The sequence below is a fragment of the Oryctolagus cuniculus genome, chromosome 11, assembly GCF_964237555.1.
Source record: "Oryctolagus cuniculus chromosome 11, mOryCun1.1, whole genome shotgun sequence".
NCBI classification, from domain to species: domain Eukaryota; kingdom Metazoa; phylum Chordata; class Mammalia; order Lagomorpha; family Leporidae; genus Oryctolagus; species Oryctolagus cuniculus.
The window spans coordinates 5,565,192-5,586,098 of record NC_091442.1 but is presented as its reverse complement, the minus strand read 5'-3'; the positions used below and the strand labels follow the sequence as shown (position 1 = coordinate 5,586,098).

The window sequence follows — 20,907 nt, the reverse complement described above, 5'->3', positions numbered from 1 at the left end:
CCAGGAGCCAGGTGCTTTTCCTGGTCTCCCATGGGGTGCAGGGCCCAAGCACCTGGGCCATCCTCCACTGCACTCCCTGGCCACAGCAGAGAGCTGGCCTGGAAGAGGGGCAACTGGGACAGAATCCGGCGCCCCAACCGGGACTAGAACCCGGTGTGCCAGCGCCGCAAGGTGGAGGATTAGCCTAGTGAGCCGCGGCGCCGGCGCAATGCCATCTTTTTTACAGTGCAAAATCACAACGTACTCTAGCTGACAGGGAGCAGTTTGCATTGAGGATCCATTGCCCACATCTCCAGGTAACTCTCCCTGGTGCTGAAGGAGTACTTATCATTGTGATTACTCACACCTGACCTGGGAATGCTGCCTTCAAGTATCTACCTGGAACACCCACCTCACTGCAAATGACTACAAAAGGGTACCTCCCAATGTTGTTTCAGCTGAACACAGAGCTGGAAATGGAGCCAAGTCTCTAAATAAGACGTGTGTAGTAACAGCTCCTCCTAAAAGGAAGACTGAGACCTTCTGTTTGTCTTCAGTGTTGAGAAAAGGGCAGGACTTTTCCCCAAAGTCTACAGTTTGAAAATACTGGTCTCCGTACTCATAACCACTCGTTCATACACTGTGCACCCTCATGAGATCTGGAGGGATCTTTTTGAACTTCCTAACTCCTTTTGAAAGAAGGGTTTAGTGCTGGCATTGTGGCATAATGGGGTAAGCCATCTCCTGCAATACTGGCATCCCATATGGGCACCAGTTTGAGTCCTGACTGCTGCACTTCTGATCCAGCTCCCTGCTAATGCACCTGGAAAAACAGCGGAAGATGACCTAAGTCCTTGGGCCCCTGCACACACATGGGAGACCCGAATGAAGCGCCTGGCTTCTGGCTTCTGCCTGGCACAGCCCTGACAATTGCAGCCATTTGGGGAGTCAACTAGCAGATGGAAGATCTCTGTCTCTCTGTCTTCCCCTCCCCCTATCAACTCTGCCTTCCAAATAAATGACATAAACAAACATTTTTTAAAAGAAAGAAAAGTTTTCCCTTACTAAACTGATTCTTTTTTGGCAAGTTTAAAACTCTTGGATTTGGACAGATTAAACACAATAAAGATCTCCTATACTAACTAATCTGAGGACATTACCAGGAAATTCAGAAAGCTTTTCTTGAACTCCAGGTTAAGATAAGAAATGAGAGGAAAGAAGGAAGGGTGAGGGAAAGAGGAAGGAAGAGGAGCTGAGTCATGTACAGTTTATATTTCCAAAACCAAAAGGACAAAACAATTCAACTAACATATGTTAACCTTTATTCTGTAACAGACATAAGTAATCTTATGAACTCTTATGACCAATACAAAAGACAAAATAAGATATTGCACTAAACTTAAATATGGGATATTTGTACTGAATAAGGCTAAACAGATAAATATATACAATTTAAGGAGTTAAGGCAAAACCAGATGATGCTTCAAACACAACAGAAGGTTTGAAAAATAGATATAATTAAAAACAAGGGTATCCCATCTCCAGTTAATAAAGTGATCATGTCTAAGGAAAAAAATCCCTTAGGTTTTTAATAAAGTGGTTATTATCAATCATGTTAATTAAAGTTGAGCAATAAAGTATAAGATTTCCCACAGAGGAGAGCCGTTTTGCCGAGGTTTGGGGATTGAGCGCTTAGAATTCGGGTAAGCAACTTTCTCCTTGTCAGATTTATGATCTATTCTTCCTATTAGAAAATACAATTTGGAAAATATGACTCTTTCACATATATAATTAAAATACAACTAAGAAGCTTTTTTTTTTTTTAAGGGAAGCCATGTTGGTGATCTCAAGGAACCATGTGCAGGGAGGCCATTGAGAAAACACAACGCCAGTCACCAAGAAACTGCCAGTTCCCTCCGGAGAACAGAACAAAGTAACCTCAAAGGAATAAAAACAGGGGTAATCAATACATCAACACAGCATTCAGTTCTTTGGCAGTTATCACACTAATCACCAGTTGAAGTCAAAACTTGAAAGTTTCCAAATGCTTCCTTGCCAGTCTTTTAAAAATAACTAAATAAACAAAAATTCCACATCAGCAACAAATTCATGAATTCCAGGAAATTAAATTCAGAGTAAAGTCGGCAGGCAGCTTTTGACTGTTACATGGAAGCATAGACAGGGTTTATCTGCTTTGAGTCCCGATCCAAGTAGACTGAAAAGCACACACACACAAAAATAATCTGTGGAACTTTGTGTTGGTTCGGACAGGTCTAGAATCCGTATAGAGAATCCATGTTCACCCACGAGAAACCAAAAAAAGACATCAATCCAAGGATGAAGCAATGATCTTCCAGTAACTCAGGGGTGGGCGCCCCTCACCAGGACAAACACCACGGAGAGACCGCGTTCTAGAGGGGGAACACCAGAAAGCCAGAGAACGTGGAATACTGCCAGCCTCCAACCAGATTACCTTTCTCCAGCTTCAGGTAGACTTTATCCTCTTTGTCTAGGTACAGGAGGACCCCATTGGTGGCAGCTTCACGAGTAACGTCCTTGTCCCCAGCAAAAGCAGATATTACTGGCTTTCCATTTAACATTAGGTTAACCTAGGAGAAGAAAAACATCACCAAGAAGCTCCTTCATAAGCAAAAACATTCACTGGGGATAATAATGAGTGTGTAAGATGACAGCGCTCGTGAAATGCCTGCATATTTAGAACGGGCATCCCTTTCCTTCCGAATAAATCAACCGTGAGGGATGAGACTTTGCATGTATATTGAAATAATGTTGTTTTAAATTTCTCTCATTGGAATTTCCTTAAATTCCATCAAAGGAATATTATCCATGAACGGCAACATAGCCATGTGAAAATTGGCTTCCTCTCGGCACACAGATTAAGCTCAGTACTTTATTTACATCTTCACTCAACGGCAATATTTCAGAAATGAAGCAGGCTTGTGGCCTCCCAGCCCATTAGTGAAAACAAACCCAGTGGCCACTGGCCTCATACACCCGGATACAATCAGTTCTACCAACATCCTTCTACTTGTAAGAAGCACAGTGCTGAAAATCATTTGAGATAATGGAATATGGGTATGTTTTGATTTACTTTTCTGTTTTCCCTGAGAAGAAGTGTATATTTAAAAGTATAATCACCCTGGTAATTGATGATTTTAATGATGGATAATTATCAAAAAAATCAACTCAAAATTTTAATTTTTTTTCCATACCATAATTTTGATGACACTGTGTCAAATACTACAGAAATCTCAAAATTTAGGGGGGACTTGGACGATTTTCCATATAAGTAAATCTAGTCACTAACCATTCACTCTTTTCAAGTTAAATAGTAGTGAATAAGTTAAATCTGAAGTTGGTCAATCTGTGCTTTCACTAGGCTATGGGAATGCGGTGGAGGAGCGTGCAGGGTGGACATCAGACACAATGAAGTACGGAACAGGTGAGAAGAAGCTGCTTTGGAATGCCACAGCCAGGCTTGGGCATCACTTGCTGTTAGTATATCTGAGTGTGCAGGGACTAGCTCCATTGCCACCTGTGAGTGTAAGAGCAAACTCATTATCTTAGGAAGCGCAACACAAAATATATTTTAAACTGAGATTGTAGTTGGTAAGACTTCTCCAACATCAGGGTACCAAGAAAAACTAAGGCATAACCATAGCACATCCTGTTTACAAAAAAGTATTTTGAGGGGAGGGCATCTGGGGAGCAGTGAAGACTCCGCTCAGGATGCTCACTGCCCTTATCACAGTGCCTGGGTTCAAGCCCTGGGTCCGCTCCCAATTCTAGCTTCCTGCTAATGTGTACCCCAGGACACAGCAGGTGATGGCTCAAGTAGTGGGCCCCTGCCACCACATGGGAGACCTCAACTGACTTCTCAGCTCCTGGGAAGGTGGGGAGCGAACAGCAAATAGAGGTCTCTATTTTCTCTGCTCTGCAAACAAAGTAAGTATAACTTTTTAAAATATATATATATGCAAAGATATCAAATAGGTGTTCCTTCATATATCTATTCTTTTTAAATTTTTTTTGTTTATCTGAGAAACAGAGATATAGAGCTCTTATCTGATGGTTTACTCTCCAAGTTCCTGCATGGTCAGGTCTAGGCTGAGCACAAAGCCAGGAGTACAGAACTCAACCCAGGTCTCCCATGTGAGTGGCAATGACCCACTGCATCCCAGGGTGCATATTAGGAAGCGGCTGAAGTCAGTAGCTAGACCATGGACTTGAACCCAGGAACTCCAACATGGGATGCAGGCATCCTAGCAACTAAGCTGAATATCTACCATAGACTTATTCTTAATGCTTAACTGTGTCTCATGATTTTTTAAATAACAAATTTGTTTTACTTAGTTAGTATGCACTAGGAAAGCTCTACTGGTCTTGTGGGTTTTTAATCTTACAAATTCAAATGATTTCTGCCCATGGATTAAATGAAATCAAGATCTTATGAAGAGGTTTTTGTGCCTAAATATCTACCGAGTTATACTTTCTAAATGTAGGTAGTTATTAAGGTAACAGCTTCAATAGTTTATTTTTCTACATGCTTTTTTGTTACATGCCTTAATGGATGTTATAAAGAAGAAAATTGGAAGTTAAATGTTTTCAAAATAAACCACAAAGATGGCTGTTTATTTTCACAATGAAAACACATCTTTGGATAAATTCTTAAATACGCAACCACCAAAGGTAAACACGTTTGTTCAAGGGGTAGGATACATACCTGAATTGTCTGACTCTGGTAGACTTTAATCACGTGAAAGCTGAAACTGTAGATTCCTTTCCTTGGTGCTACAAAGACAGACTCCAGTGTGAAAAAATTACCCACATTAACTAGGATCTACAAATAAAAATAATAAATTGCCATAAATTATTACAATGCTCTCTTCTGTAAGCAAAGTGTCTTTCTTCCTTCTCTCCCTCTCTTCCTTCTTTCTATCCCTCTTTGTACTTTCTTTCTAACTTAATAACTAAGAAACCATAGAGAATAAGACATTTAGTTCTATTTCTTTCCTCTTAAATGACTTGGAAAGTGAACTTTTATACTGGAAGATTCTTCTGTCTTTTAAAAATTATAGGGAAGATAAAGTAACTGCTTTGTATTCATACTTCAACTCCCAGCAGGACTCAGTGGCTCTAGGCACATCTAGGTGATGTGTTAAAGGCTTATAAATATTAGCTTTGCCTTGAGAGTCAGACAAAAAGGCATCTGCCAAGTATTTGCATTCCCACCGTGCGCAAGGCTTCCCATGTCCTAAGGTGACGTCTCCAGCCAGCCAATCCGCACCTGCAGGCTCTCTGCAGCCATCCCTGGACATATCACCCAGAGCATAGGTGACCCCCTCTACCTTGGGACATAAGCCATGACATGGGACAGTTGGGGTACAAAGTGATACAGCTGCCTGGTCCTGCCCTGAGCCCCTGCCAAGCCTCTTCCAAGATCCATGGCCACTTTTTTTCATTCCTGTGCCATCCACACCTTGATCACAGTATTTTTGGCAAAGAATCAGCCCTCCTGGCTGCCATGGAATAGAGTATAAATAAAGATAGGGCCTTGAAATGGGTGGCCTTTTGTGGTTCACTCCAGCACTATCCATCATCCTCCTATCAATCATCTGCTCTTTATTCAAAGGTCAAAAGGAAAAGTGAAATCAGGCATCGCTTCAAATAAATAAATAACAACAACGCATTTTGTATTCCAAGATGTTCAGCACGGTTCTCCTGGTGATGAAATTAACTATGAATCTCAATAAGTGACCTCTTGGGCTAAATTTGCAAAGTCACATAAGTAAGTTCTTTCTTATAAGAAGAAGAGAGTGTGTGGGAGGGAATAAAATAACTAGCATTCCTTTCCTTACTTTCCAAGAAATACACCTGTAAATGGCATCCAGAAAAATCCAATGGCCCTATAATGATGTATTCCCCACGTGTCCTTGGCTGTTACGTTGTCTTTGAAACACTGTCTTCTTTTTCACTAGCAATACGTTTCCAAAGCTCCTAGGTAATTTCATAAAATCATACTACCACCTCTGAGTGCGTCAGAATGTGGAGACAGCCAGGTAGGTGTGCCAGGCTCACACCTGCTTTAAAACGCACGTGCATGTGAGGTTTTATTCTGAGTCCACCTTCTTCCCTGCACACATGGGAGCCCTCTCCCCTGACCTGATGACGGACGGCCTTTCAACAAGTCACCAGCGGCCCATAATCCCCAGCAGAGGCTTCCCCAAGGATTCTTTTTCCCAAAGCACATTTAAAATTATCCGAGGTGCTCAGCGGGGACTTTCTGATTCACAGACATGTACCCATAATTCATTAGCCATCATGGAAATGGAGGATTAGTGTTGGCTACACATAAAGCTGTGACTCGCCACTGTAGCGGGCGCATCCAGGCACATCTGCATTGATAACCAAATGTGTCTTGTTGTCTCTGAGAGGCACGGCTCTCCGTGCAAAAGAAGGAATCCTTCTCCTTTCCTAATTGACAGAAAGGTCACTGTAAGAATCGCCTGGTGCTGAGGCTCCTGTGAGGGCTACGCTACTTCAGCCTTTAATGAATGCCTTGAAACACAGCCCCGGGGGGGTGCTCGACTTTATTTCCATCAACATGGAAAACACTGCACCAAAACCCACACGGGATTACTTAATTCTTTTAAAATTATGGCTATTCAAGAGTAAGCCGAGAGAGAGAGAGAGAGAGAGAGAGAGAGAGAGAGAGAGAGAGAGAGAGAGTCTCTGCAGCCAACTGGAGAGGGCATTGCTTAGGAAAAATTAAGTGTGCAACACAAATGTCCCCTCCCGCCTTCCCGGCACACGCTGCACCGCCACCCACCCCGTGCTCCCGCACACGGTGGTTCTGCAGACTGTGGTGAACTGTGACTTTGGAATTTCAAAGGCGCTGGGCGCTGCTGGGTTTGAAATTAAAACTCCAAAGTCCGTTTCCTCCCTTCAGACTCCTCGCTGAAGCTACTGCTGGTATCCTGGGGTTCCCCATACACCAGACCACCGAGCACCAACAAGTCGCTTTCGGCAGTTCCTCCTCCCATCCCCTACCCTCAGCCTCAAAGTCTTGCTCTCCCCAGCAGTTTGCAATTCTCTGAAAAGACAGGCGCCCAGCACGGAAGAACCAGCTCCCCGGCGTTTCCCTACGGGAGCGCAGCGCGGTTGCCCAATTCATTTTCGCCTCCTCCCGGCAACTTTTCTCCAAGTCCCAGAGAAGGGTTCCTCTCTCTCTACCTGCAGGCAGCCCCGGGAGGCCGGTCCCGGGCCGACGCCCTCTGGGCCACCTGCCGGATCTCTACAGAGTGGAGCCAGAGCTGTCTCGGTGGAGGCGCTCCTCCACCCGGGACCACGGCGCAAACGTTCATCCCGCGACCTCGGTTCCGCGGGAGGCAGCGCTCCTGCCAAGAGACTGCCAAGTCCAGGGACCAGGGTCCCAGGTCCCTGAAGCACCTGCTGACCTGTTGCTGCTAAACTTGTCCTGAGCTCCCACTGCCCGCCTCTGCTCGCCGAGCCTCTCGCCCACCGCCCCAGCCAGCATTCTCCTTTAGAGGGGCCCCGGTTTAGGGGGCAAAGTTCCAGACGCAGACCTGTTGGGGAAGCCGGTGACCAAATGAGTCCCCGGGGCGGCGACTAGAGCGGCTTAGCCCAGCAGGCAGCCCCGACCCGAGGTGCCCGGACGCCGCCCACCCCCTCGGAGCCCCGCGTCCCTCCGGGTCTGACCTGATCGAAGTAAATGATGCGCGTCTTGTTGCTCATCTCGGACGGCTCGTGGTTGGTGCTCCGCACCGCAGAAAAGGCGACCTTGGAGTTGGCCGCGCGGACCGATATCCCCAGAGGGGACGAGGAAGAGCCCTTGGCGTCCGTGGCCGGGTTCGAGTCGCACACCACCAGACATTTGCCCTCCAGCACGATGGGCTCCGTGTCGTTCTGCGCCCAGACCGGCAGCCCAGGCAGCGCGAGCACCAGCAGCACGGCCGGCACCACGGACAGCGCCCGGCGCGCGGAGCCCATGGTGGCCGCCGGGCAGCGGCAGCCGGCTGGCGCCTCTGCTAGCCCGCGCCGCCTCCTTCCCGGAGATCTCAGATCGGGAAGACGCCGGCGGCTAGATGGACAGCGCTGTAGGAACGGCCGCGGCGGCGGCGGGGGCGCGCGCACTTCCACCGATGCCGCGGTCTGAAGTCAAAGTCTCCGCTCGAGCTTTCTCGCCGGCTCTGTTACCTTTGTCCTTTAAGGAGCTCATGCAGAACCCCCTACCCTACCCTCCTCCGCCCAAGAAGCAGCGCTGCCTGGAGCCCCTGCCCCCGCCCTGGTTCCTAGACACCTGAAAGTCACCAAGCCCTCACCTTCACACCTCAGGGGAGAAAACACAGCATCCTCACCCCCAGAGCCAGGCACCCCCCACCCCAGGCGAACCACGGAGCGGGAGACACAGAGCGGACTCCAGGAGAAGCCGCGAGGGTGGCGGGTGCCGAGCGGTGCGGGTGGCGCTCCTGGTCGCGTCCGGCTTGCGGCGGGGCAGAATCACAGAGGCCGAAGGTGTTCCCGGGACGGAGAAGAACGCGAGGCTGTGTTCATGGCCAGGACGCCAGCGATTTCCGCTTTCGCGTGGTCAGAAATTTCCCCCAAAGCCTGGTGTCACTCGCACGCGGGCAGGTAGGCAGCGGCCATCCAGGTCGCCAGCAGCCAAAGTACAAATTCGAGGGATCAGTTCCAGGGCGCAGGGCGCAGGGCGCAGTGCGCAGGGCGGCTCTGCCGCCGCCCCCACCCCCACCCCACCCCTGCCTGGCCGCACGCCCCAGGCCCCTTCGCACAACTTTCCCTCTCCCGGCGCTGCCGGCAGAGCGACGAGCCGGACACGCGCGCTGTTTATTGGAGCGCAGCGTCCAGCTAGGCTTGGCTTACTGCTCAACCCGCGGGACTCCGGGGAAAAAAGGGAGAAGGCGTCTGGTGACCCCAGCTGAGACGCTCCTGCCTGGCGTTTAAGGCACCCCGGAGCAAGTGGGGCGCGCAGCACTGCTGGGTGGTGAGGTCCGCGGCCACCCAGCCGCCAGAGAGCGCGCGGCACGGAGAGAGTGCGGCCAGAGAGCGGCGCCCACAGCCCTGCGCTCGCTCCAGCTCGGCGCCTGCTCGCCCCCTCCCCGGTCCAGGCCCGCGAAGCGGGCAGCGCCTTCCCTTGCCCCTCCCCAGCGCGGGACTCGCAGCCGAGCAACCTCGGAGCGGAGCGCGGCGCCGCCAGCCGGAGTTGCAGAGATGGATGCGCCGCAGCGGATGCGCGCGGTGCGCTGCTGGCAACCGGGGGACCTGCGGGCGTTCCGACAGCGCCTGGAGTGTTGCAAGTCCCACAGAGCCCGCCGGCCTGGAGAGCGCCAGAGTCCGCGGGGGCGGCCGGGAGGAGGTGCCTGATTCCTGCCTTCCGCTCCGGGAGGATGCGCCTCCGAAGCCGCAGGGGCGCGCCCTCCCACTCCCGGGCGAATCCGCCCCAAGCAAGGCCAGGGCAAGAGTGGGAGAGAGTTAACTCTTCCAGGACGGATTCTCTGAAACCGGACTCCTATAACAACACCAATCCCGCCCCCAGAAAACCCGGCCCCCTCTCCCCTGAGGATGCGCCCCCATCCCTGACCGTGCCAGTCCCCCTGCCATCTCGGCCTCTGATTGGCGAGGTGCCTTCCTCTTCCACAGCCCGGGGAGGGGCGGGGGCTTCTCTCTGTGACCAGAGGCGCGAACTTGGCCAAGTCACTAGCCCTGAGCGAGAGGGCGCCGCTGGCTAACTAACGACCCCTGTCTGCTTCCCAGTTCTGCGACGCTGGCTCCTCCGGTCCCAAGTTCCTTCCAGTTGTCAGAGGGCAGGCGCCATGTCCTAAATCGAAAGAGCGCGTCCCACTAGCCGCTCGCAGCTGCTGGAGCCGTGGGGACAGAATCTTGACTGGAGAGATGTTTGTTGAGCGATGGCCTTGCATGAATGACGACCCCCCACCCCACCCCAAGAGGCCTTCCTCATTAGCCTTTCCAGGACAGAAGCCAGAGCCGCAGCTACGCTCTGGTCGCCCGGTCGGTCCTTTCAAGAGGGCCCAGTGCTGAGCCTTAAACCCCGTCCTGAGAGTCCAGTTGTCCGCAGTAGAGGTGCCCCTGCTGTTGGATCATCCTCCCCCGCACACGCCTCTGCATAATCGTGCAAATAAAAAGTGGATTCTCGACACCATAGCGGCCTGCAGGTTCTGCTGTAGGGGAGCCACCACCTGCTCCGGCTGGCAGGGACTGGCCTCAGGCTCTTTGTCACTCATCCACCTAGGCTACAACCAAAGCGAGTGAGCTGGTGCCAGCTGCTGCCCTGAGCCACACAGCTTTGCCCCAGAACCCTCTCTGCTCTGATTCCCCCCCAGCCCTGACCACCGTGTGCCTGGTAACATCTGCAGTGCTCTCTCATTCCCGCTGTCTTCTGAGAGCAGGTGTTCACTCCAACTTGACTGCTCCTTTTCTCCTGTAGGATTAAGAGCTCTCTTGCTTCCTTGTGCAGAACAGCTATTTGGTAGCATGAACTTGGGATGTTTGATTTCCAGCCAGAAGGAGTTTGAGAAAAGAGCTCTGTTGGCTACAAAACTGTTAACTAGGCAACTGGCTGTCTTCCCCACCACCCTGACAGATTCTCTCTGAATCTTTTTCTTCTCCAGGCACTTGCTTCCTGCAATAACTCAGACTTAAAGACATTTCTTCCCTTTCTCCTCTTTCCCTCACCAAAAGTATTCATTTGTAGCCCCCAAAATCTAGTGGCATGACCATATTAAGAATTCAGTAATTGATGGAGGAATGGTTGGATGCTTCCAGATGAATTACTATTTATCAGTCATTCACCTTATAATATAAACTGGTTTAAATGGGTCTCTCCGTAAAATTTAAATTCAAATCCTCTTGGGTAACTTGGGATGAAAGTCTTGGTTCCTTACTAAAAGATTTTCTGCTAGTTGAGGAATCTGAAGATGTGGAACACGACATTTTCCATGGACTCCAGCTAAGAGAAGCTATTTCGCACTGTCAATCCCACAGCCCTCTTTCCCACTACAGTTGATTGAACAGGGACAGCTCCAGGTTCTAGAACTGTCAATCCATGTGATACCAGAAGTCCAAGACTTGTATGGCCCAGCTTGGCCAGATGAGTTGGGGCGGCCCTATTCTCTCTCTCTCTCTCTCTCTCTCTCTCTCTCTCCCTCTCTCCCTCTCTCCTCTCTCGGATCAGAATCAGACACCAGGTGGCTTCCAGGAAGCACTAGTGCTACAGAAGTGAGGTCTACAGTTTCCCAGCTGGCACAGCCAGTTAGGAAGAGTATGATGGAGGAATGGAGGACCAACCACAATGGAGGCAGAAGCCGATCCTGGGGACTCAGCACTTCAGAGGAAGGGAGGGGAAAGGGCAAATCTCCACTTCCCAGTTCCTGCTCTCAGGAACCCATCAACCCTCTTGCATGTGAGGTTTCTGGAGATTCTCTGCTGCGCTTTCAGTAAAGCCCATGCTGCTGGAGCTAGTTTTACTAAACCACTGTTCCTTGCCTTCCAGAATCCTCCTTAGAAGAATGTTCCAGAAATTTCTACCATGAAAGGCCATGTATTTCCTGACAAAAGACATTAACACACCCAAATTCCTGCCTCTGGGAAAGGTTTTCCTGGCATTTTGGAGAAGGGGCCATACCTACTCCCCAAGAGAAAACAACCAGGATCAAGTCCAAGCTTCTCTTCAGCTCTAACACAAATCTGCTTCTTTTTTTTCCTTTTTCCAATTGAAAATGTGTACCCAGACGCGAACTACATGTTTCCTTTTCTGATTCCTATGATGCATTTGATCCACAAGATACTTCTTTTTTACTAGACCTTTAGATATGACTTCACTTTTCTGCAGTTGGGTTAAACTTTCCAGGAAATTGGAATCAGAACTGATCCTGCATAGAGAAGCTATTCCTGTGGTCAGTGAATTCAGTGACTGCTCAGCCAACCATCCCAAAGCAAGCTTCGAGGAAGCCCAAGACAGCAAGGGTCATGAGTAACGTTTTGTGTCCGAAGAAAGTGTCTCAGCTCTGAGGGCCTCAGCAGGGCTGAGTGAAACATGACTATGGGTATCACGAAGCAGAGGCAGCCACGGGTCAGCTGCAGAAGGTGGGCATTGAGGCTCACGTCAGACCCAGACAGGGGTCCGCGCAGCGGTCTGATTGCCCTTTAGTCACTATAGTGAAAGTCACCAACCCAGGAAAGTGTTCTTCAAGGGAGAGTAAATCGCTGAAGAACTCTTTGTGATCAGCAAACATGTGAGTTCTGGAAAGTTCCAGAGCTGAGTGAACCTGCCTGGCCTCCTTGTGGAGAAGCCAAATGACAGATGTGCTTTATATAAAGATGGTATTGTGGGGAAAACTTGATGGATCATTCTTTAACATTTTAATTGGCTTTAGAAATGAAAAACTGAAGCAGTTCCTCTGCATCTTCTTGGCCCACAAGGTGCACGTCTGAGACATCAGCAGGCAACAAGACTTTCCCATCAGGGTTCTGGGCAGATTTTGACTCCCTTCATGGGCCTTCCCATAATACCTTGTGTTTGCCACAGTCCTTATATCTATCACAATTTTTAAAATGTGATGATTTTTATATTTTCCATTGTCTGTTGACTTTTTAGGAGCATAGAATTTAGCAAAGAGTAGGTACACAAATATAAGTTAATAAAAATAAGTATACCAAATAAAGTAACTTACCATTGTTCTTATTTCTCATAGGGGAAATTATATATATATAATATATATATAATATATATATATAGTGATGTATATGTGATAGGAAAAGTAATATGCTTTCAGAAATTTGAGGGGGCTTCAAATACTTACTTCCTAAGAATGGAAGCCTAAAAAGCACAAAAGGGATTTATTGGAAGGACTATGTCCTCCAGAGTCCAAGAGCAGAGCTGAGCCTTGGAACTCTAGTGAAACCTTGAGAATAACCCCAAATATGGCCTCTCTCTCTCCCCTGTCTCTTTGGAACAGCGGTGCTACTCTTTTGCTCACTGCAATCTACCTTTCTTTGAGGCTCATGTGATAGAAAATCACAACTGAAAGTCCCAGACTCCACATACACAAGATCCATCCATCCAAAGGATGCCTCAAAATCCCACAGAACAGATTCATTTCTCTACCTGGGCTCAGGGTTCCCAACCCTAACTCAACCACCTCACCCAGGGAAGAAGAAATACAGTATGTCCAAAACTGTACAGTGAGGTGTAATAGAAAATCAGGGGGCCAGCCCTGTGGTGTAGGGGTGGAGCCGCCACCTGTGGTGCCCGCATCCCATGTGGGCACTGGTCCAAATCTTGGCTGCTCCTCTTCCAATCCAGCTCTCTGCTATGGCCTGGGAAGGCAGTAGAGGATCTGGCCCAAGTCCTTGAGTCCCTGCACCCACATGGGAGACCTGGAAGAAGCTCCTGGCTCCTGGCTTCAGATCGGCACAGCTCCAGCCATTGCAGCCAATTGGGGAGTGAACCAGCAGATGGAAGACCTCTCTCTCTCTCTCTCTCTGCCTCTCCTTCTCTCTGTGTGTAACTATGACTTTCAAATAAATAAACAATTTTTTTTAAAAAAAAAGAAAGAAAATCAGGGGAGGAGGTGGGGAGAAGACAAGCCCTAGGAAGGCAGCATAAGCAACACTTGATGAGGGGAGAAAGAACAAGAGACACATCGTTTTGTTTGTGCAACTCACTGTCCCAGTAAAAAGGGAAAACAGGAAAACCTAACAGCAGATTGTCAACTTAGCAGAATAGATGGAAAGGAGACACTGCTAGTTTTACTTTGGATGTTTATCATTTGGTCAGTGAAATCATATATGACATTGTGATTCATATTTAAAATACACTTATAAAATGTGAAAGTGTTTCTGGGCAGCCCATCCAATAGAAAAAGTGTGGACACTTTTTCTCTATCACTTGAACTTAATTAAAGTTTGGAGAGAAAGAGACCTAGCATTCTTTCTCACACACGTGTAAGCTGGACAGCAATTTCCCTTCTTTTGTTGTACTGATCCAACTCATCAATATCAATTCACTCAACATTCAGGAAGACGCACAGACATCTAAAGTCCCAAGGCACACATTTAAGAACAAAACTGCATTGCAACTGGTGAAGTCCATGAGAAGTATCAACGTTTCTGGTTACGTGTCAGGTGCACCCAGCCTTCTATTTAACGTTCCAGCACCCAGGAAAGCTCCCACTCAGTGCCAAGTGTGTGATATGTCCCCGGACACTCTGACTTCCTGCTGAATAGATAAGGAAAGCGGGATTCAAACCCATGGCTCTTACTGGTAGAGCTAGCAGGAGGCTTCATACCGATGCAGACTCCAACTTTACTCTGAAGTGAAGGCTCTGTCCCGCTGGGGAGCCGGGAATCTGTTTTATGTGACTCTGTAGATGTCACTGATGGCCTGCATCGACCAAGAGTCCAGCTGCAGTCCGGCTGAATAACCCTGGGTTAAAAACAGTGTATTTGGCCAGCGCCGTGGCTCACTAGGCTAATCCTCTGCCTTGTGGTGCCGGCACACCGGGTTCTAGTCCCGGTCGGGGCACCAGATTCTGTCCCGGTTGCCCCTCTTCCAGGCCAGCTCTCTGCTGTGGCCCGGGAGTGCAGTGGAGGATGGCCCAAGTGCCTGGGCCCTGCACCCCATGGGAGACCAGGAGAAGCACCTGGCTCCTGCCATCGGATCAGCGCGGTGCGCCGGCCGCAGCTCGCCGGTCGCGGCGGCCATTGGAGGGTGAACCAACAGCAAAGGAAGATCTTTCTCTCTGTCTCTCTCTCTCACTGTCCACTCTGTAAAAAAAAAAAAAAAGTGTATCTGGGGCCAGTGTTGTGGTCCGGTGAGTTAAGCCACCATTTGTAATGCCAACATCCCATAGTGGAGCACCAGTTTGAGTCCCAGCTGTTCCACTTCTGATCCAGATCCCTAACAATACACCTGAGAAAACACTGGCTGTGCCCCAAGAACCTGAGTCCCTGTCACCTACATGGGAGACCCATATAGAGTTCCCAGGCTCCTGGCTTCAGCCTGGCCCAGCCCCGGCTACTGTGGCCCTTTGGAGAGTGAACCAGTAGATGGAAGATCTCTTCCACTCTCCAATCTTTCCCTTTTTCTCCATTACTCTGCCTTTAAAAAAAAAAAAAAAGGCAGTGTATCTAGTATCAGCTCTACCTCCTACTAACTCTATGGTTATGGGGCAAGTTAAAAATTTTCCTTAGCCAAGCAAACTGAAACCATAAAAACAATACTCATCCCATAGTTGTTGTGAGACCTGAATGGGGAAATGTAAGCAGAATATTCAACAGCGCCTGGCATACCAGAGGTGTTAATTAAAGGTAGCAATTATCATCATTAACTTATGCAGTCTACTAATGACTAAACGTGAACATCAGACCATAATATCCTAGACCAAGGCCCATCAACTGTTGATAAGAAATGGCCACATCTTAACCTTCTAGACATTAAAATGGAGGAAAGTGAAGCATGCCCAAGGATGAGCGGGAGTGGAGTTTACACACTCAGACGGTTATCAATGCTGCATTTCCAGGACAAGACATCACTGATGGGTGAACACCTGTGATTCTGCATAGCTACAGCCTGTGAATGGAGCTAAGGAACCAGACAGTTTTGTGAAGTCCTTGCTAGGGATGGACAAAGGGCTTACTTTTCTTCCTCTTTCTTTCTTCTCCATTCTCTTAATCACTGGGTCTCATCTGAAGGAAGCACTGAGCAGACATAGATGGGTTTTCCAAAGCAGAAATTATGTAGGAAGTTCAGAGCAGCTGGGCAGAAACGGTCATCCCGAGAGCAGTCCGGTGGGGTGGGAGAGAAACCTGGCAGTGGTTACACAACCAAGGTTTCCTAGAGCCAGAGAAGGGACTGATGACTCAGCAATTTATTTGGCAGGTGGAGGGTCCTAGAGACGGAGCTTTCCTGATTTTAGCAGCTTATGCCCCTCACCCTCGCGGTCAATGAGCTTCATTCTACAGTGAGCATTGACACGGGAAACCTGAGTCTGCTGCGGTCTCTGAGATGAGCATCATGCAACATTGAGTATTAAAGAGAAGTACTTCCCGCAACACAGTCACGAAAAGAAATCCAGTCGTTAACCTGGCATTCAGCAGAAGCAACAGCCATCAGCTCTGACTCTGGAAGAGTAGCTGGCGGTGCTGGGCTCCCCAGGATCCAGTATGCGAGCCACCGTGCTGACAGTTTCGACAGGATCTTCAAGGATGAGTGCGACTCCAAGCCATTTTTGCCTTGTGTCTAATCTTGGAATAGAATGAAACTCTGTTGTTTTGTTTGTCTGGAAGAAGCCTTGATTGCTGATAACTTTTTGCATTTAATTGCCACTACCATGTGGGAGGAAGGTCTTCTTAGTCCATTGTACAGATGACAACATGGAGTGTTGAGAGTCTGCTGCCCACGGTACCTAGTAAGTGGCAGTGTTGGGTTTGATTGCAAGTCCCCTGTTATCACGTTCAAAGCTCTTCCTTCTAAACTACACTAGAAAAGTTGAAACAAATACACAAGGGCTTCTAATATGTTCAGAACCACTTGTTGTCAGTTGGTAATACAAACTTGGAGAACATGAGAACATTTCTGGAATTTTTAATATTAGTAGTAGGCAAGTGAGAATTAAAGTTTTGGTAGAGGAAGGAGTATGCTTCAAATCACAGAATTTTTTTTAAAAGATTTATTTTATTCACTTGAAAGGCAGAGTTACAAAGAGAGAGGGAGAGACAGACAGACAGAGAAAGAGAGCTCTTCCATCTGCTGGTTTACTCCCCAAATGACCACAACGGCTGGGGCTGAGCTAGATGGAAGCCAGGAGCTGGAAACTTCTTCCAAGTCTCCCACATGAGTTCAGGAACCCAAGTAATTGGGCCATCTTCCACTGCTTTCCCAGGCCATTAACAGAGAGCTGGATTGGAAGTGGAGCAGCCGGGACTCAAACCAGTGCCTTTATGGGATTCTGGCACTTCAGGTGGCAGCTTCACCCACTACACCACAATAGCAACCCAAAGCACAGAATTTTTAGTAAAAAAAACATTGATCATAATAAACTGAGGTGGGAGACTATATGCACATATAACACACATATATGTATATATTGAAAATATACGTATGTATAGTTAGGTAGATAGGTAGGTAAGTGGTTAAATCCTCCTATGACTTCAGGGCTATATGCACCTTAATTCACACTGCTCACCACAACTGCAGTGTTACACGCACTGGTCTTGTTATTTGACTAATAGTTTCTTCTCAAACTACATTGTAAGCTCCATGAGGGGAGAAATCAACTGATTTTTGTTCACCACAATTGGTTCCGTAGAACAGTTTCTGGCACACAGTACAGACATATTGAAGATTTGTTGAAACAATGTGCAAAGGGGCTGGCACTGTGGTGTAGTGGGTAAAGCCACCACCTGCAGTGTTGGCACCCCATATGGGCACCAGTTACACCCCAGCTGCCTCATTCCCAATCTAGCTCTCTGCTATGACCTGGGAAAGCAGTGGAAGATGGCCCAAGTCCTGGGCCCCTGCACCTGCATGGGAGACCCAGAAAAAGCTTCTGACTCCTGGCTTCAGATCAGTATAGCTCCGGCCGCTGTGGCCATCTGGGGAGTGAACCAGCAGATGGAAGATCTCTCTCTCTCTCTCTCTCTCTCTCTCTGCCTTTGCCTCTCTGTAACTCTGCCTTTCAAATAAATAAATAAATCTTTAAAAAATAAAATAAATAAATGTTAAGAGCTAAAATTCTTTAAATAAGAAATAATGTACAAAGTATGTGGCATAGATTCTATCTTTGGCTACATTTCTTGAGTGTATTTCCAATTTAACACTAGATAGTTTCAAAGATTAACGTGTGGTCTCTCTAATTCTCATTTATTATTTATGATGTGCAATAAGTCACACTTCCTTACTTGGAAATGTAATATGCTTTTGGAGAAAACGTTGTAAGTAGCCCTTGCTTTCCCTGGGCACCCACTTTCACAGCTGGTCCTTGTTCTCATGTTCCCCATGCTGGGTTGTGATTATCTCACTTTTGGCCAAGCTACAGCTCAGCCACCTCCTTATCTACCACTGGCACTGTGAGCATAGCTCTTCCTCATTACATGATGTGGGCTCAGCAAAGCAAAATCTGTCCTGCTTTGTCCTTTGTTGCTAATTGGGTATCTGTGAGATCCCAAAAGCACATCCAAGATGGTGGTCTATGGCTTCCGAATCTGTTGGCTCCTAGCAATTTCAGCTGGCAGCCAGCCTCCTGAATGACAAACATCATCCAACTAACTTGGCTTTCTTGGCCATCTGTCTGTTGGCTAAATAGCTACCTCCTGGATGGACCAACTCATCGCTTAGACAGCTGGTGTTTCGGCGACTGACTGAGCTGAACCACTTCTAAGCTGGGGCCAATATTTCCTGACCAAACAGGATGAAGGAAGTGAGTTTCACAGGGCTCTGCATGAGCTTTGTAGTCTATAATGCAAAAGAGAGAAGAAAAACAAAAAGGAAATTGATGGGTTCTGCTTTTAAGCAAAAGCTTGTCAAAGCATGGATCACTTTGAGTTGCTCCTCTTGGTGGCTGTATTTCATTCTTTCTCTCTTTTTCTCCTTTTTTCTTATTCTTTTCCAGCACTCTTCCTATTATTTATTCCTGATGTTACTAGTGTTATTCTAATGACTAATGTCATTAGTCTTATACGCCATTCAACTAATGTAATTGGGATTTGGTGTGTAGTAGGTGAGGACAGCAAACTCAGAGGCCTTCAGGGACTATGGCAGACAACGGCTGTTCTATTGGCTGTCCAGTATCACAAATCCCTTCCTGTGTCTGAGTGCTCTTCCCAATGACACATCAGAGCTTTGCCTCTACCAACAGAGCTGAAAGTACCAGTTACACAGTTGTGGCTTCCCTGGAGGCAAGGGAGCAGGAATGTGACTCAAGCTCTTGCGACCAGACCTATTCACCTTACAGGTTGCAGCTGGAGTCTGACGCAGAACAGGGACCTCACAGAACCCCTCCTATGGTGTAGGTCCACACAGTGAGTCAGCAGCAGTAGCCAGCATTAAACACCCAGAACTGGTGATGCAGGTTCAGCTGTCTGTGGGGTCTGGTTCAGGAGCCTAACCGTGCTATCTTGGTAGTCCCAGAGCAATAGCATGAGGCCTGGTGTCATTTCTCAATACAGCATTTCCAACACAGTTCTCCCAACTCTAGGATGTGCTGTGAACCATATGGTACACTTTAATAAACTCCTTTCCTACTGAAATTTGTCAGAGTCAACTTTTGCCGACTGCAAATAAGAGTCCAGATGGGTGCCAGGGCCAATCAGGGATCATCAATGGGTGAGGCGGCTGCTGACAAACCTTCAGCAAACTCAACTCAGTAACACCAGATAGCTCACTTTGTGGTAGAAGACCAAATTAATTTGTGTGTGTGTGTATATGTGTGAAGTCTTCTCTTTGAGACGTTAGCAACTTCTTCAAGGATTTATGTGAGTATCAGTCAGCTCCTTGCTGCCTTATCTATAACACCGAGAGGGCTTCTTGAGAAGGAAAAGATGGACTCTGTCTCGCAGTTTGGAGGTTCACAGTTCAGGACCAGGCAGCCCCGTTAGTCTGGTGTCTGGTGGATGTTGGCAGCTGCAGCAGCAGCAGGGTGATGCAGAGGAATGATCACATGGTGAGCCTGGAAGCAGAGAGAGAAGCTTTGCTGAACTCAGCTTCAGCAACCAACCCCTTCATGAGAACTACCTTCTGAGGTGAAGCCCCCAACCGCCTGAAGACCTCCCACCAGGCCCGCTTCTCAGAAGCCATAATTAGATCAAGTCTCCATCCTAGTTCATCAACTGTTGGCCTAAGATTTCAGGGTGTAGGGCCATCAAAGAAAGAGGTACCTTTCTCTGAAGGGAGGAGAGAACTTCCACTTTGACTATGGCCTTGTCTAAATAAGGTCAGAGTTTATGAACTCAAGAGGCTTCCACAGCCTTGGCAGCTCATGACAAGAGCCTCTAGTGATTACTGAGTGTAATAAATAAATAAGAGTGTCAATCATTAAAACAACAACAGGAGTCACTGTGCAGATACTCCCCATGTAGGATCTCTGTCCTTATTGTGTTGTACTATGTGAATTAACAGTAAAACTAGTGCTCAAGCAGTATTTTATACTTTGTGTATCTGTGTGGGTACAAACTGTTGAAATTTTTACTTAGTATATACTAAGTTGAACTTCTGTATATAAAGATAATTGAAAATGAATCTAGAACCGGCGCCGTGGCTCACCAGGCTAATTCTCCGTCTGCGGCGCTGGCACTCTGGGTTCTAGTCCCGGTTGCTCCTCTTCCAGTCCAGCTCTCTGCTGTGGCCCAGGAATGCAGTGGAGGATGGCCCAAGTGCTTGGGCCCTGCACCTGCATGGAAGACCAAAAGGAAGCACCTGGCTCCAGGCTTCGGATCCGCGTAGCGCACTGGCTATAGCAGCCATTTAGGGGGGTGAACCAATGGAAAAAGGAAGACCTGTCTCTCTCTCTCTCTCTCTCTCTCTCTCTCTCTCACTGTCTAATTCTGCCTGTCAAAAAGAAAAAAGAAAGAAAGAAAGAAAATGAATCTTGATGAAGAATGGGATGGGAGAGGGAGTGAGAGATGGGATGGTTGCGGGTGGGAGGGAGGTTATTGGGGGGAAAGCCGCTATAATCCAAAAGCTGTATTTTTGAAATTTATACTTATTAAATAAAAGTTTAAAAAAAGATTTCAGGGTTTAAAAATCTGCATGAGTTTGGGGACGGAATTCCTGCTCAATCCATAATACCCAGCTACCCTTAATAGGACTGTGGGCTAAACAGAGGACTGCCAGTTTGAAACCTTTTTAAGACT

General features: G+C 47.8%; 1 protein-coding gene across 1 annotated transcript; it reads right to left on the bottom strand.

The window, feature by feature from the left end:
* Window positions 1–1,278: 1,278 nt before the first annotated feature.
* CBLN4 (cerebellin 4 precursor) lies at window positions 1,279–8,165 on the bottom strand. The gene is made up of 3 exons (XM_002720877.5): window positions 7,720–8,165; window positions 4,724–4,840; window positions 1,279–2,588 (listed from the first exon to the last, which is right to left on the bottom strand). Exons 1-3 carry the CDS (start codon window positions 8,008–8,010, stop codon window positions 2,391–2,393), a joined length of 606 nt encoding a protein of 201 aa, XP_002720923.1. The 5' UTR covers window positions 8,011–8,165; the 3' UTR covers window positions 1,279–2,390.
* Between the last annotated feature and the right edge of the window lie 12,742 nt (window positions 8,166–20,907).